The 25,800-nt window shown below is 35.3% G+C and overlaps 1 protein-coding gene across 2 annotated transcripts in view; it reads right to left on the bottom strand.

Moving 5' to 3' along the window:
- Positions 1-5,623: 5,623 nt before the first annotated feature.
- Positions 5,624-25,800, bottom strand: part of Sply (Sphingosine-1-phosphate lyase) — a 143,905-nt gene continuing 123,728 nt past the window's right edge. For both annotated transcript variants that reach the window (XM_081725969.1, XM_081725977.1), the window contains exons 8-11: positions 22,806-22,908; positions 13,528-13,674; positions 12,511-12,631; positions 5,624-8,780 (exon numbers count right to left, since the gene is read on the bottom strand). In XM_081725969.1, coding sequence (XP_081582095.1) covers positions 8,613-8,780; positions 12,511-12,631; positions 13,528-13,674; positions 22,806-22,908 — 539 coding nt within the window. In that variant the 3' untranslated portion in view covers positions 5,624-8,612. The remainder of the gene's footprint in view (positions 8,781-12,510; positions 12,632-13,527; positions 13,675-22,805; positions 22,909-25,800) is intronic.

Raw genomic sequence — 25,800 nt, forward strand, 5'->3', positions numbered from 1 at the left:
GCATCACTGGAATATAACCAAAGAATTTTACGTTTTTAAAAACCAAATTGGACTCTTCTTATAGCATAAAATCAAACATACAAGTCACCAGCATATTTTCTGCACACTTAAGAAAACCAGCTCGAAATAGAACACAACATGACAATGGAAAATGCCGTGAGTACGACGAACGAAAAAATCTTAATGAGAAGTAATATTTTAAAAATTAAAAGTCTAATAGGTGACCTTTAAGCTTCAATATTGTTTTCTTTATTCATAAAAAAGCATATCTTCTTTTCTCTACTTCTTACACAATAACTGTATGATCCCACTTTCCACGCAGTAGCTTACTCGTATACTCCACATGTAAGCACGTCAGGAAATCGTATATTATGAACACATGGTTGTAGTAAAAACAAATGTATCGCGATTAATAAGGATCAGGTTGAGTAAGGCTATACCATAAACCCAAGAAAACATATTATTCCTTTTTTAAAACAACACTTTATTGCCTCAGCTGTCATTAACTAAATTATTTAAAGATTTCATTAATCTAAGTGTAAGACAAATAAAATGAACTTACTTTTATTCAGCATGCCCTCGTGAACGAACAAGACATGAATTAATGCGATTTACTAAAGCCACTGTGAACACCTTCTCCAACACATCCGGAGTGATCATCTCTACGCTCTGGACAATTCTTTGTTTTAAGTCATCTACATTGTTACATGATTTTTGATAGAATTTGTTTTAGGAATCTTCACAAGAAAAAATCGCATGGAACTACTGGGCATGGATCTGGACTACTTGGTGGCCATTCGAAACTTCACTCCACAGAAATAAATCATTCCCCAAATTTCTCTTTTAAAAGATTTATAGTCGTATTTGAGCGATGTAGTGGTGCTCCATCTTGTATGAATCATAATTCATCATTTTGACCTAAATTTAAGCGATCTTGCTCGACAAATATCTTCTCCCTAAGTATTTTTTGGTATGATGCCTTTGTTATATTTTCATGAAAGAAGAAAGGTCCTATCACCTCAGTAGGTCCTATCCACACCAAAGAATGATTTTCCTCGTTTGTGCATTGGCACTTCTGATCTCACGTTAGTCAGCACTGATGACCAATATCTTGCATGTGATGAGGACACTGAAGCATTGGCTTCGTCAGAAAACATTACTTAAAACAAGGGCATAGTGTTTTCATTTAATTTCTCAATGAACCAGTTACAGAAATAAACTCGATTACCATAATCACTTGCACAGAACTCAGGAAACATTCAGTCTTTCTATGGTTTTATCTTCAAGTTTCTTAAAGTTCTTTGTAGCGTAGTGTCTTAATATTTAAGGTTAAACTTCGACGAACAAGGGATTTCCACGGTGAACTAGTAACAGATAACTACACCTATCTTTTTGTTTCTTCTGTAAATACACTTGGAGATCTCTCTGCACTTTTTCTAGATGCAAGACGGACATTGTGAAAACAATTACGCGGAACTGTTTGTACAAACAGTGAACTTGCACATTGCGCACTATTAGTCCGAGTTCTTACAATATACGAGATCTTGCTGCTTTTGCCGATTTTTCTGGTAAAATGTAATGTTAATCCCCAGTTAAAGACTGCGTGATCAAAGAACACTACAGTATGAACGTACTCTAAAAATGTAGTGGAAACGACAAGCATTCCACAAACGATTAAGTCAGTCTACTCACCAGATTCACGTGCTATGTAATGTGCATTTCCGAAGAAGTCGATCGGGTGTTGAGTACAGACACAAACTCATTGAACTGTCAACGTAGGTCGTAAATCATTAGTGTATTGCGATAAGAAAAGGTCTGAAACTATTCTCAGTGCAGTAAACAAAAAATTGAGTCAACAATTATACAGTCAAGTGGTTTACGAAACAAAGGATTGTTGACATTGCTTGAAATCCACTTACACTGGAGCGCCAACGTTTGATTCGGACAATGAAATTGAGTGTTCCAATCCTCCTTAAAAACACGTCTCTTAGCCTGCATTCCGAATGGGCCAAAAAGAGCATGAAAGAAAATATAAGAAGGTGGTGTGGATATTTATTGTGGTTTTCAAAGTGATTTTGGGACCGGGAAGGGGAAGTTGTAGCCCCACAATGACCACTGGCACGGAAGTAGCTTCTGAGCGTTAATTTTGTGATATTAGTGACTATTTTTACGCTCACGCCAATAACACAAATAACGAAAAGTTTGAATTTTTCTTGTCGCTATTGTTGCTCAATAAGAAGAAATGGCCGTAATAAAATTTCAGACGCATGCACCATCATAGGTACAAGCGAAAGAGAGTTATTGTATTTTCTAACTAAATATGCAAATTTACCGCAAAATTCTTACAAATAGAGAAAACTGCTTTCAACATTTCACATTGACACTTCCATTAGGCAAAAGAAATTCTGAATTCACGCCCCTAAAAGAAGTCCACACATGGGTATGATCTTATTGTCATTTCACAATTTTTTAAAACAAACATTTTTTTCTAAAATAATGCCAAATTTCACATTAATTATAAAAAAAAAAAATGCTTCTGCCAGTAAGGTCTTTTCGTAAGAACAATCATATTGAATTTATGATGCTTTTCAGAGAGAGCTGTAGTCCCATATTAGTCACTAGTACATAAAAGTAGTATGGAGCATTAATTCTGTGCATCTTGCAACTAATTTTTACCTCATTAGCACTCCCAAAATAAAATTTGGAATTTCTATCAGTTCTCCCCCCATGACACCCAAAGATACTAAATTACCCTCCGTGCCCTGTGTCTCCTATTACCAAAATAATATTCCAGATTTTTACTATCATAACGCCAAATTCCACATTAATTGACAAAATATAGCTTCTTCCGTATGTCCCTGCTAAGGATATTTATCGTGAATTTTTAATGTGATTTTTGAAAGGGGGCTATAACTCAATATCAGTCACTGGCACATGCAAGGAGAATCGGAATATTAATTTTGTATTATTTATGATCAATGTGACATACACTGGATTTTCCAAAATAAAATTTGAAATTTTTATAAAGATCCACCAACTTATGTTTCATCCCCTATGCTTCCCCTAAGGGAGTACATTACCAAAATAATATTCCAGATTTGATAAACGCATAACTTTTTGCTAACCCAATACCAAGTTTCTAATTAATTGAGAAAACATTCATTCTTCTCGTATGCCAATACTAAGGATATTTATGGTGAATTTTTAATTTTTGAAAGGGGGCTATAGTTCCATAAGTCACTGACCATGCAAGGAGCATTGGAATATTAATTCTGTGACATTCATGAATAATCTGACGCTCATTGGCATTATATATAGTTTATATATATACTATATATAATTTATGTAGTCTGATAGCTAACAGTAATATAATCGCAACCATAAATGCACATACATGGATTAAAACTAATTACAGTTCCACATCACAAATTATAACAAATACTATGCAGTATTACTATTTTCACTTGAAGGGATGGAACAATAAAATTTAGTTTAAATATATAATTATAAGGTCAAAGAAAAAACTATTGTTCAGGGACTAATATATATATATATATACAGATCGTGATCAGAAAAATGGAAACACCTGAACGAAATTGCAACTTATCAGATTAATATGGTGTCGGGCCCCTTTCGCCTCCAGAACAGCCTTGATGCGACGTGGGATGGAGGCATAGAGGTCGTGAATGGTAGCAAGTGGAATTTTACACCATTCCTCGTGCAGGGCATCGGCCAGTTCTGTGAGAGAGGATGGAGGTGGAAATCGTCGCCGGAGTCGTGTTTCCAAGACGGATCACAGATGTTCAACTATGTTGAGATCTGGGGATTGGGCGGGCCAGGAGAGGTGTTGAACTTCATCCCGATGTTCCTCAAACCACGCTGCAACAACGCCAGCTGTGTGAATGGGTGCATTATAATCCTGGAAGATGGCGTCATTGTCCGGGAACAACATCCGGACCATACGATGCAAGTGGTCTCCTAAAATTGCGACATAATCGTTGGCAGTGATTCGTCCGCTAAGTGTGACCACAGGACCCAATAAAACCATGATATGGCGGTCCACAGCATCACCGAGCCGCTGCCATGTTTCACAGTTGGGCGGAGACTCTGCAGATCATAAGCTTCTTTGGGTGTTCTTCACACATAAACACGGCCCGTGGTTGGGAATAGGGTGAAGGATGACTCATCTGACCATATCACACATTTCCAGTCCTCAACGGTCCAAGTTGCATGGTCGCGGCACCATTTGCGGCGTGCGAAAGCGTTATGGTCCCTGATGAGCGGTTTGGCCCGTGCAACACGACCCCGTAAGTTCATGTCATGTAATTCGCGGCGGACTGTGATTGTCGAAACAGGGTGGGGAAGGTGCTGATTGAGTTCCTCCGTCAATTGCTCCGCAGTGGCACGACGGTTCTGCGTGACAATGCGCTTTAATACCCGGCGTGACCTGTCACTCATGATTTTCTTCCGCTCACTGTTCCGCTTCCTCGATGTGGTTTTCCCATGTGTTGTGTAGGCCGTCATCACCTTCGACACTGTCCCACGCGACACACCTAACACAGTAGCCACTGCCGTCACACTCACTCCACATAACCGCGCACCAACAATTTGCCCTTTTTGAAAATCTGAGGTGTCTCCCATTTTACACTACCTCCGTCTGCTGCAGCCGTTGGACACTGCTGTTCCACTGCGCCTGACGTAGTATGGAGACCGACCTAACACACCACCACCAGCGGTCCGGCACTGCGGGCGTCACGACACCACTGCCAAGCCATACATTTGACGTGTTGCCAACTACAGGTGTTTCCATTTTTCTAATCACCATCTGTATATATAAAACTATTCTTATCAGAGTATAAACACCTCATCCAGTTCCTTTCCAGGAGGTAAAGTCGCATTTTGCTGACAAAAATACAAACTTTTTTTTATTGTTTCGAGGTAAGGAACGCGTTGACTGAGTTTGTTAATAGTCGCAGTGATAGCCAACCTGGTGCAATTATCACAAAATTGTTTTTATCTCCGAAACCAGCACTTCTCAGGAAAGTGTAAAATAAACTTTTTTTCTTGTTTCGATGTAAGAAATGCTTTGCACAACTGAGTGTTCCTTTGTTGATGGTCGCAGTGTAGTCAACCTGGCGTCATTATCAGTAAATTATCTTCTTATATATATTGTTTCTAATCACTATACATAAATATTTTAATTGAGCTCCCCTAACGTATAAAGTGGAATATATTATATAACCCGTCAATTTATTACCTAATGTTATCTTTATTGAAGGCAATCTTATGTCATTTGTATTTACCAAATGGTAGTTTTGATGAAACAGGTAACTCGATTGTTTCTGCATAGAAAGGTAGTATTTAATTCTTGGAAAATTTAATTGACCATTTTGCTCAGTTGTAAGCAGAATGACGCTATTCTGATACTAACAGTATAAACAGCTAATTTTATAACGTTCATGCTGCGACTGCCAAGTTAGACAAAATGTCAATGCAGCAATGTTTTTCCTGATGAAAAGTTCATTCCTTTTTCTGTTCGTTTTACGACAGTAAACAAGATTCACGAGAAAGCCGAAGGTATGTATAGGTTCTTACAGAAATTAGAATCAAAAGTAAGTAAAACTTCTGAGCGTACCATGAATTTTATTGAATAACAGACCGTCCTTAACCTATTTATTTCTACGATACTTGCCGCAACCAACGAATATATAGGTTAAAGCCAACTTCATCGAAATAAGTAAAAACGATATTTAAATTTAAGCTGTTTTATGCCACATTAATTTCTAAACTTCAGACCATACTCTGGATGTGTGTTTTGATTTTATTTCTATCAGAAGAAACACAGAATAATGGAATATGCTATTGTTTTATGATCTAATGTTCTGCTGATCGGAAGTTTTTGTGTGCACAAAGTCCAAAATTACTAGTCTTACGGCAAATGATCAAATAATGACTTTTTTGAGTGAACTCATGCGTTGTTCTTCATATTTGTGGGTGTATTTATGGTAATATGAGAATATATACAGGTTCTGATGTGCACCTATATACACGATGTTTCCATAATACACAGGGAAAATTCCACAGTGAATTTTTGGTACGTAATAAACAAAAGTTTTGGTCGACACGAGTCCGAAAATGCCTACTTTCTCTGATAATAAGTAGTTCTGGTAAGCACTTTATCAACACTGAGTTGTATTAAGAAATCGCTAATAACTCTTAATAAGAGTTCATATTTTTCCTAACTGTTGTATCAAAACTGCATTTTGAAATATGCTTTATATGTGGATTAGAAAGTCGACAAAAGTTGAGATGTTAAAGTTCATTCCTAATTTCATAATAACCCGCCTTAGACTTTGGAGTTATTTATATATAATTGGCCTCTTCTGTACTTTATACGGATCAACATATTTTAAATACACTTGAGATCTGAAAATAATATCTATTGTTTTCTTGAGATCTACTGATTAATTTCTTCGTCACTCTGACAGTTTGCACAAACATGTAGGAAATTAGTTTTGTTTGATTTGAATGTTTCAATTCTTGTCATCATTTTCTTCTTGAGAAGATATGAGGAATCTCTGTAACAATCATTCTGAATACATGGAATATAAGCTTTTAGATTAGATATGGCTTATTTAGGTACGACAATTGAAGACTCGCTGTAGGAAACAATGTAAGTGTCAAATACAGAAGTTAACTGTAACAGTAAAGACAAAAGATAGTAAATTGTGCTCAAACCTAGCATATAACCAAGTATGAAAATCTAACTAAGGTATAAACGTATTTAGAAAATAAAATAACTGAAACAATTTCAAGGTGACACTTACATTGTTTTCTACAGCAAGTCTTCAATTAAAGAATAATTAAAGAATTACACCTATTTTTTTTACAAAGAAATCAAACTAGGTGTTTACCAAAATCCCTTAATAACTCAGAAACTAAGTATTTCTGGAGCTGTGTTTACATTAAACTTATATATATAGAAATCCATTCTTGAATTTTTGCTGTGTATTATGGAGAGACCATTTATATAGATATACATACATCACAACTTATTTCCCGAGGATAGAGCACAAATGATTTGATTTTACAATCATTCACTTTCACTAATCATATGTCTCCTTTAGCCTAAAGAGCACAAACGTGGGACGTTAAACTATTTCTTTCATCAGAACTTGCATCGCTGCAGACACACTCAAACATTCGTGCACGCACATAGGACTTGCAAAAGTTTATATTCCAGGGTTCCTACTGATCAGAGTAAACTCAGGGAAAATGGTGCAGGTCAGGGAATAAAACTGGAAACCAGGGAAAGTCAAGGAAATTTTATAAAATATAAGTTGTCTAACATTAATTGTATACTAATTTCAACTTCGCCAATCACTGTAATGGACACTGTTCAGACTTTTATGGAAGATAAGTGGAATGTCCGTATGAGCAATTGATTACTATTTGTCTCAATACAATAAATGTTATCATATATAAATATTCACTGTTATTTATTCCTTATTTATATGCCAACGTCAGCAGACATCTGTCACGAAAGTCAGGGAATTTCCTGCTAAAGGTCAGGGAAAGTCAGAGAGAAGTCGGAAAATAGATTTCTCCAGATCAGTAGAAACCCTGTATCACACCGAATTAGCCGAATTTTTTCTCGGCTACTCAACAACAATTTATTTTAAGGATTTTGTATGCATGGAGATCTTTGAACACAGCATTAACTATAAAATACTAAAATTTGAAGAAAGTTAACGGGAACGCACATTTCACAAGATGTGTGCCATGTCCTTTGAATGAAAGAAAAAGCTATCATGAGAACAATAATCATAACTTTCCATTATTTCTGACAACGTTCAATTTTCATTCTAAAGGAAATACGCAAAAGCAGATTCACATCTATCACAGAATACATTTTGGAAATATTAATTCAGTAGACAATTTAACTATTTTGTATGAAATATATTAATTTCCAAGCTATAAAAAAATATGGAATATAACTTGCTTTTTATACTTTTAAACGTACAACAATAAATTCATTATCACCCGTAATTTAACTAATATAACAAATTCTCTAACTAACGGAGCACACAATTCATTTCATTACTTAACCTGTCAATTTTATACAAAATAGTTATTACTATACACAACACAGCTCGTCATATCACAAGAATAAATATCTTTCAAGTTCGGTCACGTCACTGGGTTGATCAGTATCTGACTATAAATTGACAGTCTTTCTGTAATACACAAAACAGTTTAGCACTGCAATAAACACATTCTACAAAGCTCTCAAGCAGTCTCTTTCTGTATATATGTATTACTGTGGATTCATAACATATATACATATATATAAATTAACGTATCCAGACCTATTATGTCCCATACAATTAAAATATTTTATGATTTACAGTGATGACCAGCAATAATATTGACAAGACAAAAAATAATAATAATTGTAACAATATTAACAAAGCTAAAGCTGAAAAACTGTTTATATGATCATAAATCTTTTAAAAATAAGTAAATCAATGTTTGTAATTATGCTTAGGCGATTAAAATACACATCAATACACAAATATTTTGCAGCCACTTCTAATGTCTTCGTTATCACATTAAAACACCTTATTAAATTTGTCTCCATGTGTCAAATCTTTTATCTCAACTCCACTTGCACGTTCTGGTGGGCCTCTTGTGAAATAGAAGGAATCCAACCACAGTTTTGAAAAGTCACCAACTATTGAGCGATCAGGAATGCTGTGTGACATACCATACATGGCCATCTGAAAGGATAAATTAACAACACAATTAAAGTTATTGATCTAATATTTTGTCATATTACTATATGTAGTTAATAATTATAGTTATTTAATATATAATAGTTAATTTATAGTTATAAATTGCCTTACTTCTGTCGTCAAAACACTTAAAATTAGAAGTTTAACATCATTATTTCCATATGTTAAGTCTTGTTTTCGCATGGATAGAGTAATTGTTAATGTATGTGGTATGGTAAAAGCTTGAAATAACCTGACGGAAACAATGTGTTATACGTGGAGAATAGTTTATAAAAGAATGAACGATATATTTATTTATTATTCTGTAAGAATCTCGAAATCGGTAAGTGTATATATTTATTTGCGTCTATATGATTTATAAGAACTACAGGCAACGTCTAACAAGTCCTGCCCTTTATTTCAAATTCGTCTATTTAAATTTGTGCATCACATGACTTTGTTCCAGTAAAATGATGATATAAACAAAGACAAATATGACACTCGTATAAACTTAAACAAGTACAGGCTCTCTACATGATATGTGGGCCTACAAGTTAACGCTGTCCAACAGACAGTAGTATGGCCATGCACGGGCTTACTAGATTCTTTCAAGTCACATCAATTCTCTTTTTTCACTAACAACTTACTTCATGTTAAAAACGAAGTTTGCACAAATTTACTTCATTGTATGAACTGAATCGTTTTCAAAACTGACTGCATCCTCGACATAATATTAGTCAACAACCAACAAATGACAAGGAGTTTATATGTAGAATGCTAACTCAAAATCCTTTATATAAGGGGCGTTCAGCAGATAAAGAACAACATGGGCAGGAAAGATCATATGAAGACGCTGAGAAGGGGATAAAATCCAGTCCATTAAACTGACACTAGCGGCTTTAAGATAGGATCCACTAGCGGCTTTTATTTTTGCAGCGACGAACGTTCAATTTTTTAAATCATAGAATTAATTACCCACCGCAATATTCACCAGTGAAGTGCCATACCATTCTGTCAGATGTTCTTTTGAAAAAACTTTCTTTTATTTTATATATTGATTTATTTTATTTATCATTAATTATTATTTGTTTTTCTCTACTGTTACTGTTATCTTGTAACAGTTGAAAACAAAATCGAATTGGAGATTTCAACGGGTATACACGATTAATGGTCTCTATATAGTTATATTAAAAAATAAATAAATAAATAAATAAATGTTCATTTGTCTCAATGTAGGAACGCGGGCTTAGACGCCACTCCATTCAATGTATCGAGTTCAAAATTTTAACTTAAAGCCTTTGTGACATTCCCCAGGAAGTGGTATAAATTAGTTCACTAAATACTGAAAATCGAAAACTGTTGTTTCCTTGAATCGTTGATGTTAATGATTTTCTTTGTAGTTCATTGAGGATTTTGCAGTACAGCATAAATGATTTTCCTTGGAAAAGTCAAAACATGTAACTAACTGTTGGGAATGAGTATTTTTGGGGCGAGTTTCTTACGTATCATATGATTTTCTTCGTATTTCATTAACAACATTACTGGAAGAAGACAGAATAATATAATTTTCTGGTGAGTTCTTTTTTGCTTTTTGACATTTTCCTTAAAAATGGCTCATACAATTCTGTTTGTATTTTGTAAATGAATTAACCACTTTACAATACAACGTAAGTTATTTTCCTTGGAAGAAGACAAACGTTGTAGTTTACTGGTGAGATGAGGGATTGTTATCAGGCCCAGTTCTTTCAATACTTCTCAACCCAAGGTTTTATTGCGTGAGCTGATGGAATATTCTTATGGCACCGAAGTTGAAAGTGACCGTCAAAACTCTCGTCTTGCGGTTTCTAAACAGTCATTGTTTTCTAAAACTGATTTTCCAGCAAATGTACGTCTTCGGCTTACCATTCATCCATGTCTAATCAATGGCATTATTGTGCGAACAAATAATATTGTTACAATCTTACCAACGTAGAAAATATAGATGAGATACAGAGATATAGATTACTCCACACTACCCTAAAGAATTTTGTTTGCTAATAATCAGAAAAATCTAGCTACTTACTTGTACGTTCTTTAAAGACTCTATTTATAAAGTGGATATCATTTCTGTAAAATGAACGAATTCTAAGGAACATAGTGCTGGGAGTAGCAAACGGAGTATCAAAAGGGTCATGTCCAATAGGGACTGAAAGTGGTTTTGAATTGTAGTAGTAGCCACAGTTACTAGATACTGATTCGTCTATTGTTCGTTCGAGAGTTGTTGATCAGTCATGTTAAAATGTCGACATTAAGTTAAACAACAACTAAAAAGATTCTGTTTACATACGTTATACATAAATTTTTTAGAATATATATCATTATATAAAAGCGAATCTGAGTTTCTGTCTGGTAGCATCACGCAATAACTACTGAACCAATTGCAATGATACTTAGCATGACAATAAACCTTAGCCCCCATAAGGATCATATGATTTAAACTGATTAAAATACACATTCTAAGCAGAGAGTTGGGGGTCATTCCTTACGCGAAATATCGAGTATCTCACGAGTCTGTCAAGTTAGCAAGATGCAACTTGCTACATAAACTCATTAGAAATCAATAGTCACTCGTCTCACTGTTTCTGAACATTTCCGTTTTAAGGGAGACGACGAGGGGCATCTATCTATATAAAAATGTACGTACGTATGTGTTTATGTTACGGCAATACTCTGGAAGAACTATAGCAATTTCAACCAAACTTGGTACAACATAACGTACAATCTGAAAAAAGGGGGGGAAAAATGCCATGGGGGCTAGGGGTAGGTGGTGGAAAGTGAGACACATGTAAAAACAATCTAAAATGACTAATATTAGTGTCAAATGCATAATTTTCGGAGTCGCTGAGGTGATTGTGACACTCCTGTTGTCACTTAATCCCAAATTTTGGCAAGACATCCCTAGCACTCTTAGGAAGGTGGAAGAGGGGTACATGTAAAAATAATCGATATTAGTGTCGAATTCAAGTTTTCGAGGTCGCTGAGATAATTGATGATAATCCAAATAACATTTAAGCCCAAGTTTAGACTCGACAAGATATGTCATGTGACCTGGGAATCAACATTTTTATTTATTTCACTCAATCATTATTTTGAAAGGAACAACGTCAAAGGCGTTGCTCTTCATAATTCATTTCACTTAGTATTGCCGTGGAATTGACAAGAGGCTACGCCCAGAGCATTAATATTCATTATTTATTTAACTCATTTCTCTATTTTCAAATGGGCAACACCAAAGGCATTGCTCTTCATTCATTTCATTTCGCGTTGCCCGATATTTGACAATAGCAACGCCTTCAGCATTTCACTTTATTTATTTCACATATTTTTTGTTTATACGAAGGCGTGGAGACTGCAGTCCCAAAGGAGTTGCTCTTCCTTTACTTTCAACGAAGTGTGGAGATGGAAACGCCAAAGGCGTCGCTCTTATGTTTTCCGTGCATATCAGCTGACCTAGGGATCGACAGGTGCGGCGAAGCAGAAGTCGTTGCTCCTCGTTATCTACTTCCTTTATTCCTTTACTTCAATGAAGGTTTCGGGACGACTACGTCAAAGGCATAGGAAAATGAGGGATATTAGTGGGAAGGAAGTGGCATTACGGATTTTTATCCTACGTTTTCATTGAAATGCATATATATATATATATATATATATATAAAGAGAACAAGAAAAATACATGATTTGATAAAACTGTCTATACCTTGCCCCGAACCTCGTCCTTCGGATTCTTCATTATTTCTGCCACTTCTTCTTTGACGTCATTGATAAATTTATCTGCAACACCATCTAACGTGTGCATATAAGTGCAGCATATGTGTATCCTACAAATTATACAAGAACGTATGTAATATTAAAGATACAGGAAAGTTAAAAAGGTAAAATATAGAGCCAACTTATATCACTTGCTACAATTTGCGCATAGATACGTAACATACGCATTACTAACTTTGTTACAAGAAAAATTGATACAAAAGAACATGGATATTTGAAATTTGAAGTTAAGACATAAATACATATAACACAGAACTAAAATACAAAAAATAAACATCATGAAATTATGTGCACCTACCATTCTCGGGTGCAAAACAAAACGAAGTGAAGCCATGTCCTGATTTTCATAAAATTAATTTAGGGAAAGCTTCAAGGTAAGAATGATTCAGAACTCCAATCAATTCGCCCTCCCATTAATAAATTTCTTGAGCCATAGCCAGAGATTTATGCATGATCCAAATGCATTTAATTTTCTTTTTTTAATGGAATGTCACTTTTTATTATCATTATGTTATAGCTGATTCGATAAGGTTTCTTACACAAGGACAGAATATAAACTTAAACCACAATAAGCCTACAAATTGATGTAAGTCAGCTACCGCTGAAATATATCGTTTAATACCGTCATTTTCAGTCGATGCTTTATGACGTGATAGCTTACTCCTATTTACAGATCAGACAGAAATAAGGAGGAGACCTGTTAACATTACTTTGCTAAAGCAAATGGTCGGATCGCTGGTTAGGCAGGTACACCATGCTATAATTCCTTGCACACTACAAACACTTCTCTCAAGTCCCTCCCCTCTCCTCCTTGGCTCTCAGTGTTTCTGTGTATCACTGCTCAGAGTGTAAAATCCTGCTTTAACGTCATAGAACATCCTATTGGAAACGACTGGTTTAGAACATTTGGATATACAAGTATTGAAAAATACAAACTATAACTTACCCAGATGGAAATTGGAGAGGGTTTAAGTTCCATCCTTTGCTCGACAAAGCCTCCGACAAACGATAAATATGAAAATCATTTGAGCCAATAGCAATCACAGTAGTGTCTGGTTTGCCAAAGATGAAAATTCCATCTATCTTCCTCAAGCTGTTGATCAACACAGAAAATTATATAATCAAATATTAAATAATTTATAAAGTTAATTTTTGATTAAATCAATTAAATTTTCCAAGAGTTAATTTTTAATTAATTGACTAATTAAATTGATGAAAAAAATAATAACGAATAAAAAAATAAAATTAACAGTTATACTTTTCCTCTGAAACCATGTGAAATTGATCTTTTCCAAGCTTACTTTGCGACTTACTTCACACACTTCACGGTGGGTTTACAAAAGTAATTTACCTTATGATGCAGGTCTTTTTCCTGAAATAAAAATTGGGATCTTAACTTGTTTTGAAGTCTTCGTCAACGTCACCTTTCTTTAGAAATGGTTCAAACCAGTAGCTGTAATAATTTTCATGTGACGCAGCTCAGACTTCTGAGAATAACAAAACTTTTTTTTATGGTCCTCATTCCCTCTCGTATTAGACACACAAAATGTTGCTGATCCGGTACCTGGGATTTGTTCCCTTCCATTTTTGTTTCTCTTTGCAATGTAGCGGTCACGTATATTGTAACATAATTGACAATTTCAGGAACACAGAAATAAATAGAACGAAAGCACTATCGTCTTGTGAATACCCTCTTGTAATGTACCAAGTAATATCTACTTCGCGGAGAAATGAGGTTACTTGCCTGATGGCCCAAGTTACCAATTAACATTTAAAGTTACTTTACAATTACTGAGTATGAGTGTATTGTCTACGTATTATCCTCTGTTTTATCACCAGTGATCACACTTTTCTCAAAAATCGCGTCTTATAAAAACGTACAACATTTATGTAGCACGGTATTAGGCTGCAATCAACCGGATTCTTTCTTTACCTACTTCTAGGATATGTGATATCCTCCAATGACCTTTTTTTTTTTTTTTTTTTTTTTAAACTCGACCACAAGATCTACCTGATATATGAGCGAGGCTCACTATGAAATACAAATTCAGTGATGAATTTTTCCAGTAATAAAATACTTCCTTGATTCATTCTTTCAGTTCCTAACGTAATATAGTTAATAAACACAATTCAGAATTCCTTGTAAAATACAGATTGCTATAACATTTTCCACAACCAAAGAAATCGAGAAAATTTTCAGTTACGAGTACAATTTTAACTCTTGAACATGAATAACATCACAGAAAATTATCTATAAACAACTCTTCTTTCCTAAAATTAAATAATAATAATAATAATAATAATAATAATACTTTTATTTATTGTTTTTTCTCTTTCTTGCAAAAATAACCATACTTAGCAAAACGTTTCTTATAACTCTGTATAATACATTAACTCATTATATAATTTAATATAATATTATCTATTGTCTCATACGAAATTTGGACTCTAAATTACTCCTCTTTCTCATAGAAAGATCCCTCTTATTTGTACGGAAATACACTTTCTATAAATGAATTCAATACATAAAACGCATTATTTTTCGCTACACTTTAAATACGTAAGAACATACACCATACACTTTATTATAATAAACAGAATTGGTCTTTGGGGTTGAACGAGTTAAACAGAAATAAGAGTTTTAATTGCATGATCATATAACAATATTAATTGTTATTTTAAGCATCTTTCATAAAGAACGCAACATTTTCCGGAAAAATATGAATAAGTTTTCCTTTACGTCACTGGCAAAAATACACGCGTAACTTTCCGTAGTTAAGAATGTATAGGTAACAGACGAATTATACTCCATAGTGAGCTGCGTTAAAAATATATTCTTTGTGAAACACAAAATATATGTTTTGTGTAACACAATCATTACAATAATACATAAGTTCTTCTTTAATTTCAATATTAATTATATTTATTATGAGCATAATTACACTGGACGTATTGTAAGGATAAACCTAAGAGTCCTATCATGGAATTTGTAACATCGGAATCATCACTATTGCCGTACATGTAACCCTTTGGTATGTTATCATTTAAAAATAATGTTCCTCGCAGAAGTACATAACAAACGGATATATAAAAGAATGTTAAATTAAAAATAAATAATTTTAATTGATCATTTGGTTCTCAATTTTAAATAATTTTAATTTTATTTTGATTAATTACCAGTTTTGTGCGAAAACAGTTAACTTATCATAACAATCGATTAATCTTCCCAATGCCTTTAATTTTATCCACTAAATTATACGTTAACTTCCACAAATCATGAGAATTCACATTGCATAGTAGTGAAAATTATCATTTTAATTTTAATTTGTATCAATTAAATTTGAAATTAATTTTAATTCTTACTTTTTCTGACAATTTTGATTTAATTTTAATTCGCTACATTTTTTATTATTTTTTTTCAATTTTGCTTACATATAAGTTTTTTATTGCAGAATAAGTTCCAAAATACCTGTATAATACTCTCAATAATGGTACGAATTTATAATTATATGCTTTATTAAAAATACAGGGTGATTCAAAAAACGAAAAATCTTTAAAATTAAATAATTTTACGAAAAGTTTTTTTTTAAAGAAAAACTCTCTTAGTAAAAATAATGCCATTTTAGAATACATACAGTACATTTTTTCTTTCTTTCTTTTTTTCTTTTCTTTCTTTTTTTTTTTTTTAAAAAAAAAGATATCTTGCAGGTGAGCTTCTTTATGCAAACATTCCTGCAGTCTCTTCGTTACATTGTTCGGTTCGCACACGGCCTCGAAGTTTCTTTTTCATTGCCGAATCAATTTGCTCGAAATTACGTATCCATATTTTAATTAGGGATGGCCATTTCCGGAAATCACATTTTGTTTTTTCCGCTTTTCCGGAAAATTTTCCGTTTTCCGCTTTTCCGGAAAATGTGGCCATCCCTAAACTGAAGGTCTTCGCACTTCAGCAGCTTCTGCGACATCATCAACGTTTTCATCTTGAGAAAGTGTGGCTGTCCCTGTATTTTAATCTATTATAGTTGGATGTCTTGCTCTCATACCATAGATTACCAGACTTAATTACAGGAAAACAGAAGGCCTATACACATTTTGAAGTTAAAGCATTCTTCTCACGTTTGAAATGCTTCCAAATGTTCGACTTCACCATTTTTTTTACGTATGAGTATTACCTTACGAGATCTCAACAAGCGATCACTGAACTGTGTGAAATCTAAAGTTCTTTTAACTCCTGCCAGGGGTCTGCCCTCAGGGACACGCATCATAATCAGGGATTCCCCGAAAAACGCATGATCGGAAATTTCCCGATTTATACGAATGATCCGAATGCTCCCACGCAAACAGAAAAAGTACGTAATTAAGCAAGTGTTCAAGTAGATGTGGCAAGAAGGAATGTTTCTACGCTGAGTTGCTCGACCTGTGCTCTCCTATCCATTGTTAAGTTTGAGTTGCGTTTCTATAGCAGTATATGTTAAAGAGAATTACTCCATTTGCTTGGTTTTGCGTAGCATTTTTTTTATTTTTCTTAACCCATCGTTGGTTGTAGTCCATTTTGTCACGCGATTGGTCGCGGGTGACCCAAGCGTTGGCCCAGGTTACCAGACGACCTGCTTTCGGATTATTTTACCCTTGGCATTCCGTCCTTCCCTCTTTTCTAAATACCTTATCCTCTTCAAATCATCCTATTTTTAATTTATATATATATATATATATATATATATATATATATATATATATATATATATATATATATATATATATATATATATATATACAGGGTGGGCCATTTTAATCAATCCACGGAAATATCTCAAAAATGATAAAACATAGAAGACATTTTTGAAGTACACGTTATATATTGCTAAGGGGGAAAACCAATTCCGCCAAAAGTACCCCTCCCCGCCCCCCGTAAATGGGGGTAACGGGGGGTAACTTTGAAATATCAAATGGGAACATGGGTCGAGTAATACCTCGTTCGAAAGGTCTTGGAAAACTAAGTAACGCTGTATCAAAAGATGTTTCATATTGTGCACCAGTTTCAAAATGGCCGCCACGATATTGTTCGGAAACTCCAGTACCCGTAGTATGAAAACCATGGAAGGTAAATGAATGGAACAAAATTGAAATACGTAAATATCATAGGGCATATCGAATGGTGTGATCCCTGTGATCCCAGTGACCTCCCTAAAGGGGTCTTGGGGGTTAACTTCAAAATTTCAAATAGTAACATGAGTCGAGTGGTACCTCGTTCGATAAATCTTGCAAAATCAAACATATTGCAGGAGAAAACGATTGAGGTGAAATGGCAGTGTTCTCAAAGGCCGCCGAAACATAGTATCTGTGTCAAAGAAAAGGTTTAGTACCCGTAGTATGAAAGCGATTGGAGATAAATCAACAAAAGAAAAACTGGAGTAGCTAACTGACGTGAGGCACATCGAGAGGTGTTGTCGGGGTGACTCCAAGGGTCAACTGAAAGGTATCCGGGGCCAACTTGAAAATTTCAAATAGCAACTTGAAGCGAGTAACATCACGTTACATAGACAAATTAATATCAAACAGCTTCTGTAAGAAAATTTTCGACATGAGACACCGTTTTCAAAATGATCGCCAAGACATGGTGACTGTGTCTAAGAAAACGTCTAGTGCCCATAGTATGAATACAGTTAGAGATAAATGAAAATAACGAAAATAACAGAAAACCACGGAGGCGTTCCAAGGCTCGAGAATAATACAACAGAGATAAAAATATTAGAGTAAAATTGCCATAATGTATGGAGAGAAATCCAAGTCCTGCAAAATAATCTCTCCCTGCGCTCTGTATGTGAGTGGGGTGGAAAGTAACAGTGAAAGTTCAAATGAGAACTCTACTTTAATTCGCAAATTAAGGCTACCTTACAAATAGGTATGGTGTGGTTGAAACATTTGTTTGTAAGAATGACGCTGTAGTGACTAAAAAAAAGGTGAAATTTTATTTGAATGGTAACGCATATCTGTATGGCTGAGTATGATTTGATGCGAAAACAGAACGAACGTTATACGAAAAAAGTAGTCGAATAATGCAGTTGCTGGAACTTACAAACGTGTGAATTTGCTAATCTCCGTCGCCACAGAAACTTTTATGCAATGCGTGCTGGTTATTCAGAAAGCGTTTCGGGGATATACGTACACACAGTTTCGTCCCTCACGCTCACAATATGACATGAGTGCTAATAGTTAATCAAAATGTAACTGTGGCCATCCGTATTAACTCAGTGCACCAATTCTCTATCCATGAAGTCTGCCTTCCAAACAGCATTGGGTAGGTCAAGCGTACGCCCGAACCGTTGTCCGGTCGGACATTGAAATTTTGAAGTTAGCCCACAAGACCCATTCAGGGAGGCCACTGGGATCACAGGGATTACATCATTCTATGTGCCCTATGATATTTACGTATTTCAATTTTGTTCCATTCATTTACCTTTCATGGTTTTCATACTACGAGTACTGGAGTTTCCGAACTATATCATGGCGGCCATTTTGAAACTGGTGCACAATATGAAACATCTTTTGGTACAGCGTTACTTAGTTTTCATTCAAAGACCTTTCGAACGAGGTATTGCTCGACCCATGTTCCCATTTGACTTTCAAAGTTACCCCCCGTTACCCTATTTACGGGGGGCGGGGAGGAGTTATCCTATTGACGGAATTGATTTTCCCCCTTAGCAATATATAACGTGTACTTCAAAAATTTTTTCTATGTTTTATCATTTTTCAGATATTTCCGTGGATTGATTAAAATGGCCCACCCTGTATATATAAAACAAAGGTATTTTCCTCGACCTAACGCAAACATTTAGTTTATTCCTTAACTTGTTGTCAGTGAGCTGACGAAAGAAATAGACTGTTATAGCTACATTATCTTCCTCTGGAAGAACAATGTGGTAACAGTGGTATGGTATAAGTAAAGAGAAGGTTGAAACTGCTCTCAGGCAACTTTGGGTCAGACTGCTGTTTCCATTTATGTTTCTATATTATGTTCACTTTATATTATTCACTTATATTGAATATAGTTTCCAATTCAAACTTAAAGTTCTTTCAGCAACTTTTGACTCATTGACTCAGCCTGACGAATGATGATGGAATGATTGATGGTGGAATGAAGAAAATGGGAGGTAACGGGAGAACCCCGAGAAAACCCATACACACGTTGTTTGTACCCCACAATGTCCACATGATACGAGCAGGAATCGAACTGGGAATCCTATGCACCGAAGGTAGCGCTTTACAAATGAGCCACCGCAGCCCGAAATACAGACCTACTTTTGAAGTTCATGGGTTTACGAAGTTATGTGTACTTACAATATAATAAATAAATATAGACAGAACAAATTAAAATTGTAAGTAAATCATAACAAAGTGCTAATAAAAGTTTAAGAATATGTTGGAAAAAAAAATTGGAAATTTCTCTCTCGCGCGTCTATCATTGTGCTGCTAAAAAAATGTTGAAATGTTGTTTTTAAAAGACATTTTAAAAATTCTATAATCTCACCTACAGTTTGGATGACAAATAGCTTTTTTTTATTTTTTATTTATTTATTTTTTTTTAGTATATGAGTTCAAACTGATTAAGTTCAAAAGGGACCTTCACACTTCTTCTTAAACAGTACCAACAGTGTCACAATTCATCTTAGCGTCCCTGAAAACTATGGATTCGACATTAATATTGATCATTTTTGATTACTTTTAGAAGCTCACACCTCCCATTTCCACCCCAGGTATAAATTTGAACTTCATGAAAACTGTCACTATTCATCTCAGCGATCCGAAAATTATGAATTCAACACTAATATCGATCTTTCCGACAATTTTAAAATGTCACCCCTCCCATCCCACTCCTAGGGATGCTTACCCCAAAGTATTTCTTGCTCCCCAGGTTATGCTTTAAAAATAGCGGAATTGAACTATTTATAGCTCAAACATAAAAATGAATTATTTAGCAGCTATACACTTTTAATAATTAGACCTATAGGTAGGCCTAATATATATATAGATAATTATATATCGATTTAATGAAAGCACCTCGAGTTGGAAATATGTGAGATGTCTTGGTTGCCTTCGATCAGGGTTTCGGACTGTTGACGCTGGTGTTATGCCAAACTCTATATTACGAACGGAATAGTAGAACTGCATTGTACAATGAAGTGGGCAAACGGTGATACTATAAAAATGGTCGATCTTTCTGATTTCCAAGGAGACATGTTTGCTTCAGTCAGTTTTGTGAGCTCTTAAATACACTTTATAACGTTTCAGTATGATTTTTCACTGTTGTTCCTCAATTCTTAATTTCATTTGCTAAATTCTTTAATTGGGAGGCATGAATTTTGGAAGTTTTTCATTGTTATTCCACTCGCTCATTATATTAATATGGATAATACACTAATCACTTATTCTAAATCTGTGATGTTCACGTGTACACAGGTTCATACAACCATTACTCCTAAGCATTTATTGCGACAGCAAGACGTTCAGTGATAATGCAACACTGTAAACTTAGTAAAAGTTTAGTGTTGTCAGATCTTGAGACTGAATAGTAATAAAAGAGGAATTAAACTTCCGAATATGTTAGTTTTAGTAAAACTATAGTTCATTATGAACAGAATACTCAATGAAGAAAACTTTTATTGTATTATATAAAACTAGTAAATTTTGAATTTATTTATGAAAATAAGAAAATAGTGCACTCATACGAGTTACGAAGTTATAACTTGCAGAATTAAAAGCAGCCCAAAAGTAACGTGTCGTCCAATTTGAAATTTTAGTAACGAGGGATCTTACAAAATCGTACCCAATCTGAAAATATTAATTTTAAGTCATGTATGTACTAAGTTTAGTTCAAATTAAACAAATGGTTATATAATTATGCAGGAAAAATGTATTTTAAAATGCTTGGCAATACTGACGAACCTAGGTGTTTGGGAGACGAGTGCATCTACAGTATGTTTCCTACAGTGTTGAATTATGCCAAGTTGGTGTATATACCTCATATGGTACAGAAACCATTCAAAAATATATTTAGGTTGCCAACACTGACAATGTAGGTACTTGCGCGTTCAAAGTAAAATGTAATAGACCTCTTTGAGATAAAGCTCTAATTATGTACTAAAGAAGAACATGATTGGTACAGGCGTTTAAGCGTGATGCGCGAACATGCATCATACCATTCATTTTTATTTGTAGGTCTATAAATTCACATATATGTGACGTGTGTAGAACGAAAATTTTTCGTAAGAGAATTTTATGCCATTGTTTTCCGGAAAATTTTCTGTCTTCTGTTTTCCCGGAAAATTTTCGTCTTTTGGTTTCCGGAAGATTTTCCGTCTTCCGTTTTTCCGGAAAATTTCTGTCTTTTGTTTTCCGGAAAATTTCTGCCTTTTGTTTTCCGGAAAATGTCCCGTCTTTCGTTTTCCGGAAAAATTTCCGTCTTTCGTTTTCCGGAAAAATATTCCGCCTTCCGCTTTTCTGAAAAATTTTCCGTTTTCTGGAAAATTTTCCGTCTTCCGCTTTTCCGGAAATATATTTTCCGTTTTCCGTTTTTCCGGAAAATATGTCCATCCCTAGTTTTAATTACATGTCTTAACGGAACACGATCGTGGCGTCCTAAATTAAAATGACGGAGAAATCCTCTACGTGCCCACACTGTCATTGTTCTTGTAAAACGCTTTGATCGCGAAAGCACGTTGCGCACCACTCCAAGCATTCATGATAACTAAATGGCAGCGTGTCATTGACAGGTTGGCGTACATTATTCAGTGTTACCTAACGCCCAATGTCGCCCACAAAACTTTCAAAATTTTCCGTTTCTTTGAATCACCCTGTATAAATAAATACAATAAGGATACATTAAACAAATAATGATCTTTAGGTTCTATTTGTACATTTTGTTTGTGATTCAAGGAATAACGGTTTTTGAGATTACCTACTATCTAGTTCATATTTGGGATATAATACGATTGCTCTTACAAAAGTGGCAAGCTCGATCAATAGTATTTAATATCTGTATATTCAATGATTCTCTGGATTATAATTTTCGAATGTTTTGTGACTTGGTAGAACGTGCACTGCAAGTACCATTACAGAAATCATTGCAGAAATACAAAACGTTCATGTATCCCACTTAACAAATCGTAATACTTAAAAATTTTACTTGTATAATTCTATAATACTGTATGGAAAATGTGTACATACTGTTCTTCTATGTATCTTGCGGTGCCAACAATTTTTTTCGTTGCTTCGACATAGCCATCATATCCAATCTGCATAAGAGTTGCCCAGCATGCAGCAATAATACCTGTTGGAAAAAAAAAAAAAGATTAATATTTCGTAAGACGCCTGCCAGCTTCTTAGATTTCATGGGTTTTCTATCTAAAAAAATTAATAGTTGTACTATAGTTGAATAAGTGACTTATTTATTTTGAAATCAAAGCTGATTTATTAATCCTTTTTCGAGTTTTTATTTTTGTAATAAATTAATAACATGTTCAAGATGTTTCAAAGAAAATCACGGTAACAAAACTCAACCTCACTATAAACTACTGTTTCTGCACTTTTCTGAGGAAAATGAATAACATATTATTGGATTAATGACGACATATAAATTCACAAGATTATTAAATAAATAGTGTCCTCGCTGATCTAGTGGCTAGCGCATACGTCTTTGGTGCACATGATCCCGAGTTTGGTTTTCAGTGGGAGAGCCTTGAAATCTGGTGATCCGAATGGTTGGTGATTCGGATTCTACCTTAACCTGTACGACAAGGACCTCGGTACTGGAATGGGACGCTAAACTCATATCAACTAGGCAAATAACTCGCTACATTAATAAGTAACTTTTCTAGATCTTCCCAAATAAATAAATTATATACAGGATGCGCAGCTATTTGAGAACACATAGTGTAAGTGACCGAAGTATCCTGTGTGTCATTGTAACACATCCCTTTTTGTTGCAGGTAAACATGGCAAACCCTAGGCCAATCCAGGAAATGAAGAGGCATGCAGTCATCACCTCCTTGGCTGCAGAACATGCCAATTCTAACATCGCTGCCTTCCTGAAAGTCGTCCGGTCATTCGTCTTCAAAGTTCGAAGAGAATTGGAGGCCGCCAGTGCCAGGTTCCGACCGTCATGCACACTAGTGAGCAGTAAGGCGACGTAATGCCTTCACATTTCTTTAGCCAAAGTGCCAGAGTCAACGCCGTTGCTTATTCCGATGTGTTGAAGTCGGTTGTGAAGTCCTGGATTACTGCTATAGCACGTGGCAGGCCATATGTTTCTCAGCAGGGGTCCGCTTCCACCCATACGGCCCATTCAACCCAAGAATGGTTGGCCACGAATTTTCACGACTACGTCACTCCATACTTGTGGCTCTCCAGCTCCCCTGATGTCAACCCTTTGGACTTTTACGTCTGGGGCGTGGTTGAGAGGGACTCCAATAAGCATCCACACAACACCGCTGCGGCTCTCAGGGCAGCTATTGTGGATGCCATGACAAACATTCCCAGGACCCAGCTCATTCATGCCTGCCAACGGTTTCGACACCGTTTAGAGGCTCTTATTGCGGCAGACCGGTTTCATTGACTGATATCCTGTACTGGGTCTGTCTGTGCGTGTACATAACGTTCAATTGTCATTAAATGCTCAATCTTCAGTCTCTGCTCCGTTTTTCCGCGGATGTTATTATGTTTTCAAATAGCTACTGCACCCTATATATATACCGTATTTCTTCGAATATAAGGCGTACCTTTTTGTCAGCTTTTAGACGCCCAAAATTCGGGTGCGCCTTAGATTCGATGTATATAGTGCAAAATAGAGCCTACATATTTATTCATTGCACGTAGGTTACAACATAGAATCTACTGCAGTCTTTAATAGTGGTAGTTATACTACTTTGCTTAAAATTGGTTGTATTACAACAATGACAAGACTGCACAAAGATGGTAATCGCTCACGAACAATGAACATTTTGTTTTACTATCGAAATAGGAATGTATTTGTATATGATTTCTGCGCCTTAGATTTATACAGGGTGCGCTGATATGTATATGCGCCCTGATATATATATATATATATATATATATATATATATATATATAGGGTGTCACAAAAAGATCGGGACGGTGGAATATCTCGAGAAATACACCTCGTATCATGAAATACAAAAGCTCGTGGCAAATATATTTTTAAATTCTATTTCAGGGTGAAACAATGAATTCACCCGGGTGCCCCTAAGGTGGGCAGAGGGGGGCAACTTGAAAAGTTTAAATGGGACCCCCCAGTTTTTAGTGCAGATTCAAATGCAACACACAAAAATACGTATATTTACCTGCAACATATTTGTTTGTTTGCTCGATAGATGGCACTGTAATCGCAAAATATCTGTTTTATCGTGCAATGCAACAGAAATGTCGGGACAGTGGAATAACTCGAGAAATACGCATCTGGGCATGAAATTAAACACAAATATATGGGTCTAATATTTTTGATCCCTAAAGTGTGTGTGTGCAAATGAAAACACCTGGATACACCTTAGTGAGACAGAGAGGGCAATTTTGGAAATTTGAAATAGGACGCCGCAGTTGTGATTGCAGTTTCAGATGAAAAGCACACAAATATAAATCTTTTATCCGAAAAGTTCTTTTGTGTTTTTGAGAGATGACACTGTAGTGGCAAAACTATGTTTTATCGCTGTAATGCACGAAATGCGCTTCCGATCAAAAAAGATACAAAAAACATGCCGAATTGTCACCTTAGCAAGAAATAATCAGAGAAACAACTAAAGTTTAAAATTAAACATTCATATTGAAGTGAAAAGGCCTAGTGTGTACATCAGATATAGCAGCAGGTGACAAATTAACTACTTGTAGTGCTTCACAGGAACAGCTACGTGAACGTACCTGAGTAGCTGTATATTCCCTCCTGAGTCTATTCTGTCGGTGCATCACCTCGCCTCTCACCGTCGGGGTGCTTGTTGGTGCCTACGATATTCGCCAGTAACCAGTGTGTTATAGTAAGTGCTCAAATTTCGTACCTTGTTCGATTTGACAAGTCCCTATTCGATGATAGAATCCATCTACAACAGCCCTAATGACATTGGGTTCAATTAGTGCAATTTCCTCAATAATGCTTTGCCGAAGCTCAATTATTCTATATTTGGGGATTTCCCCTTTCTCGATTCCCGGCAGGAGC

This window comes from Thermobia domestica, chromosome 1, assembly GCF_964235325.1.
Source record: "Thermobia domestica chromosome 1, izTheDome1.hap1.1, whole genome shotgun sequence".
Lineage (NCBI taxonomy): Eukaryota > Metazoa > Arthropoda > Insecta > Zygentoma > Lepismatidae > Thermobia > Thermobia domestica.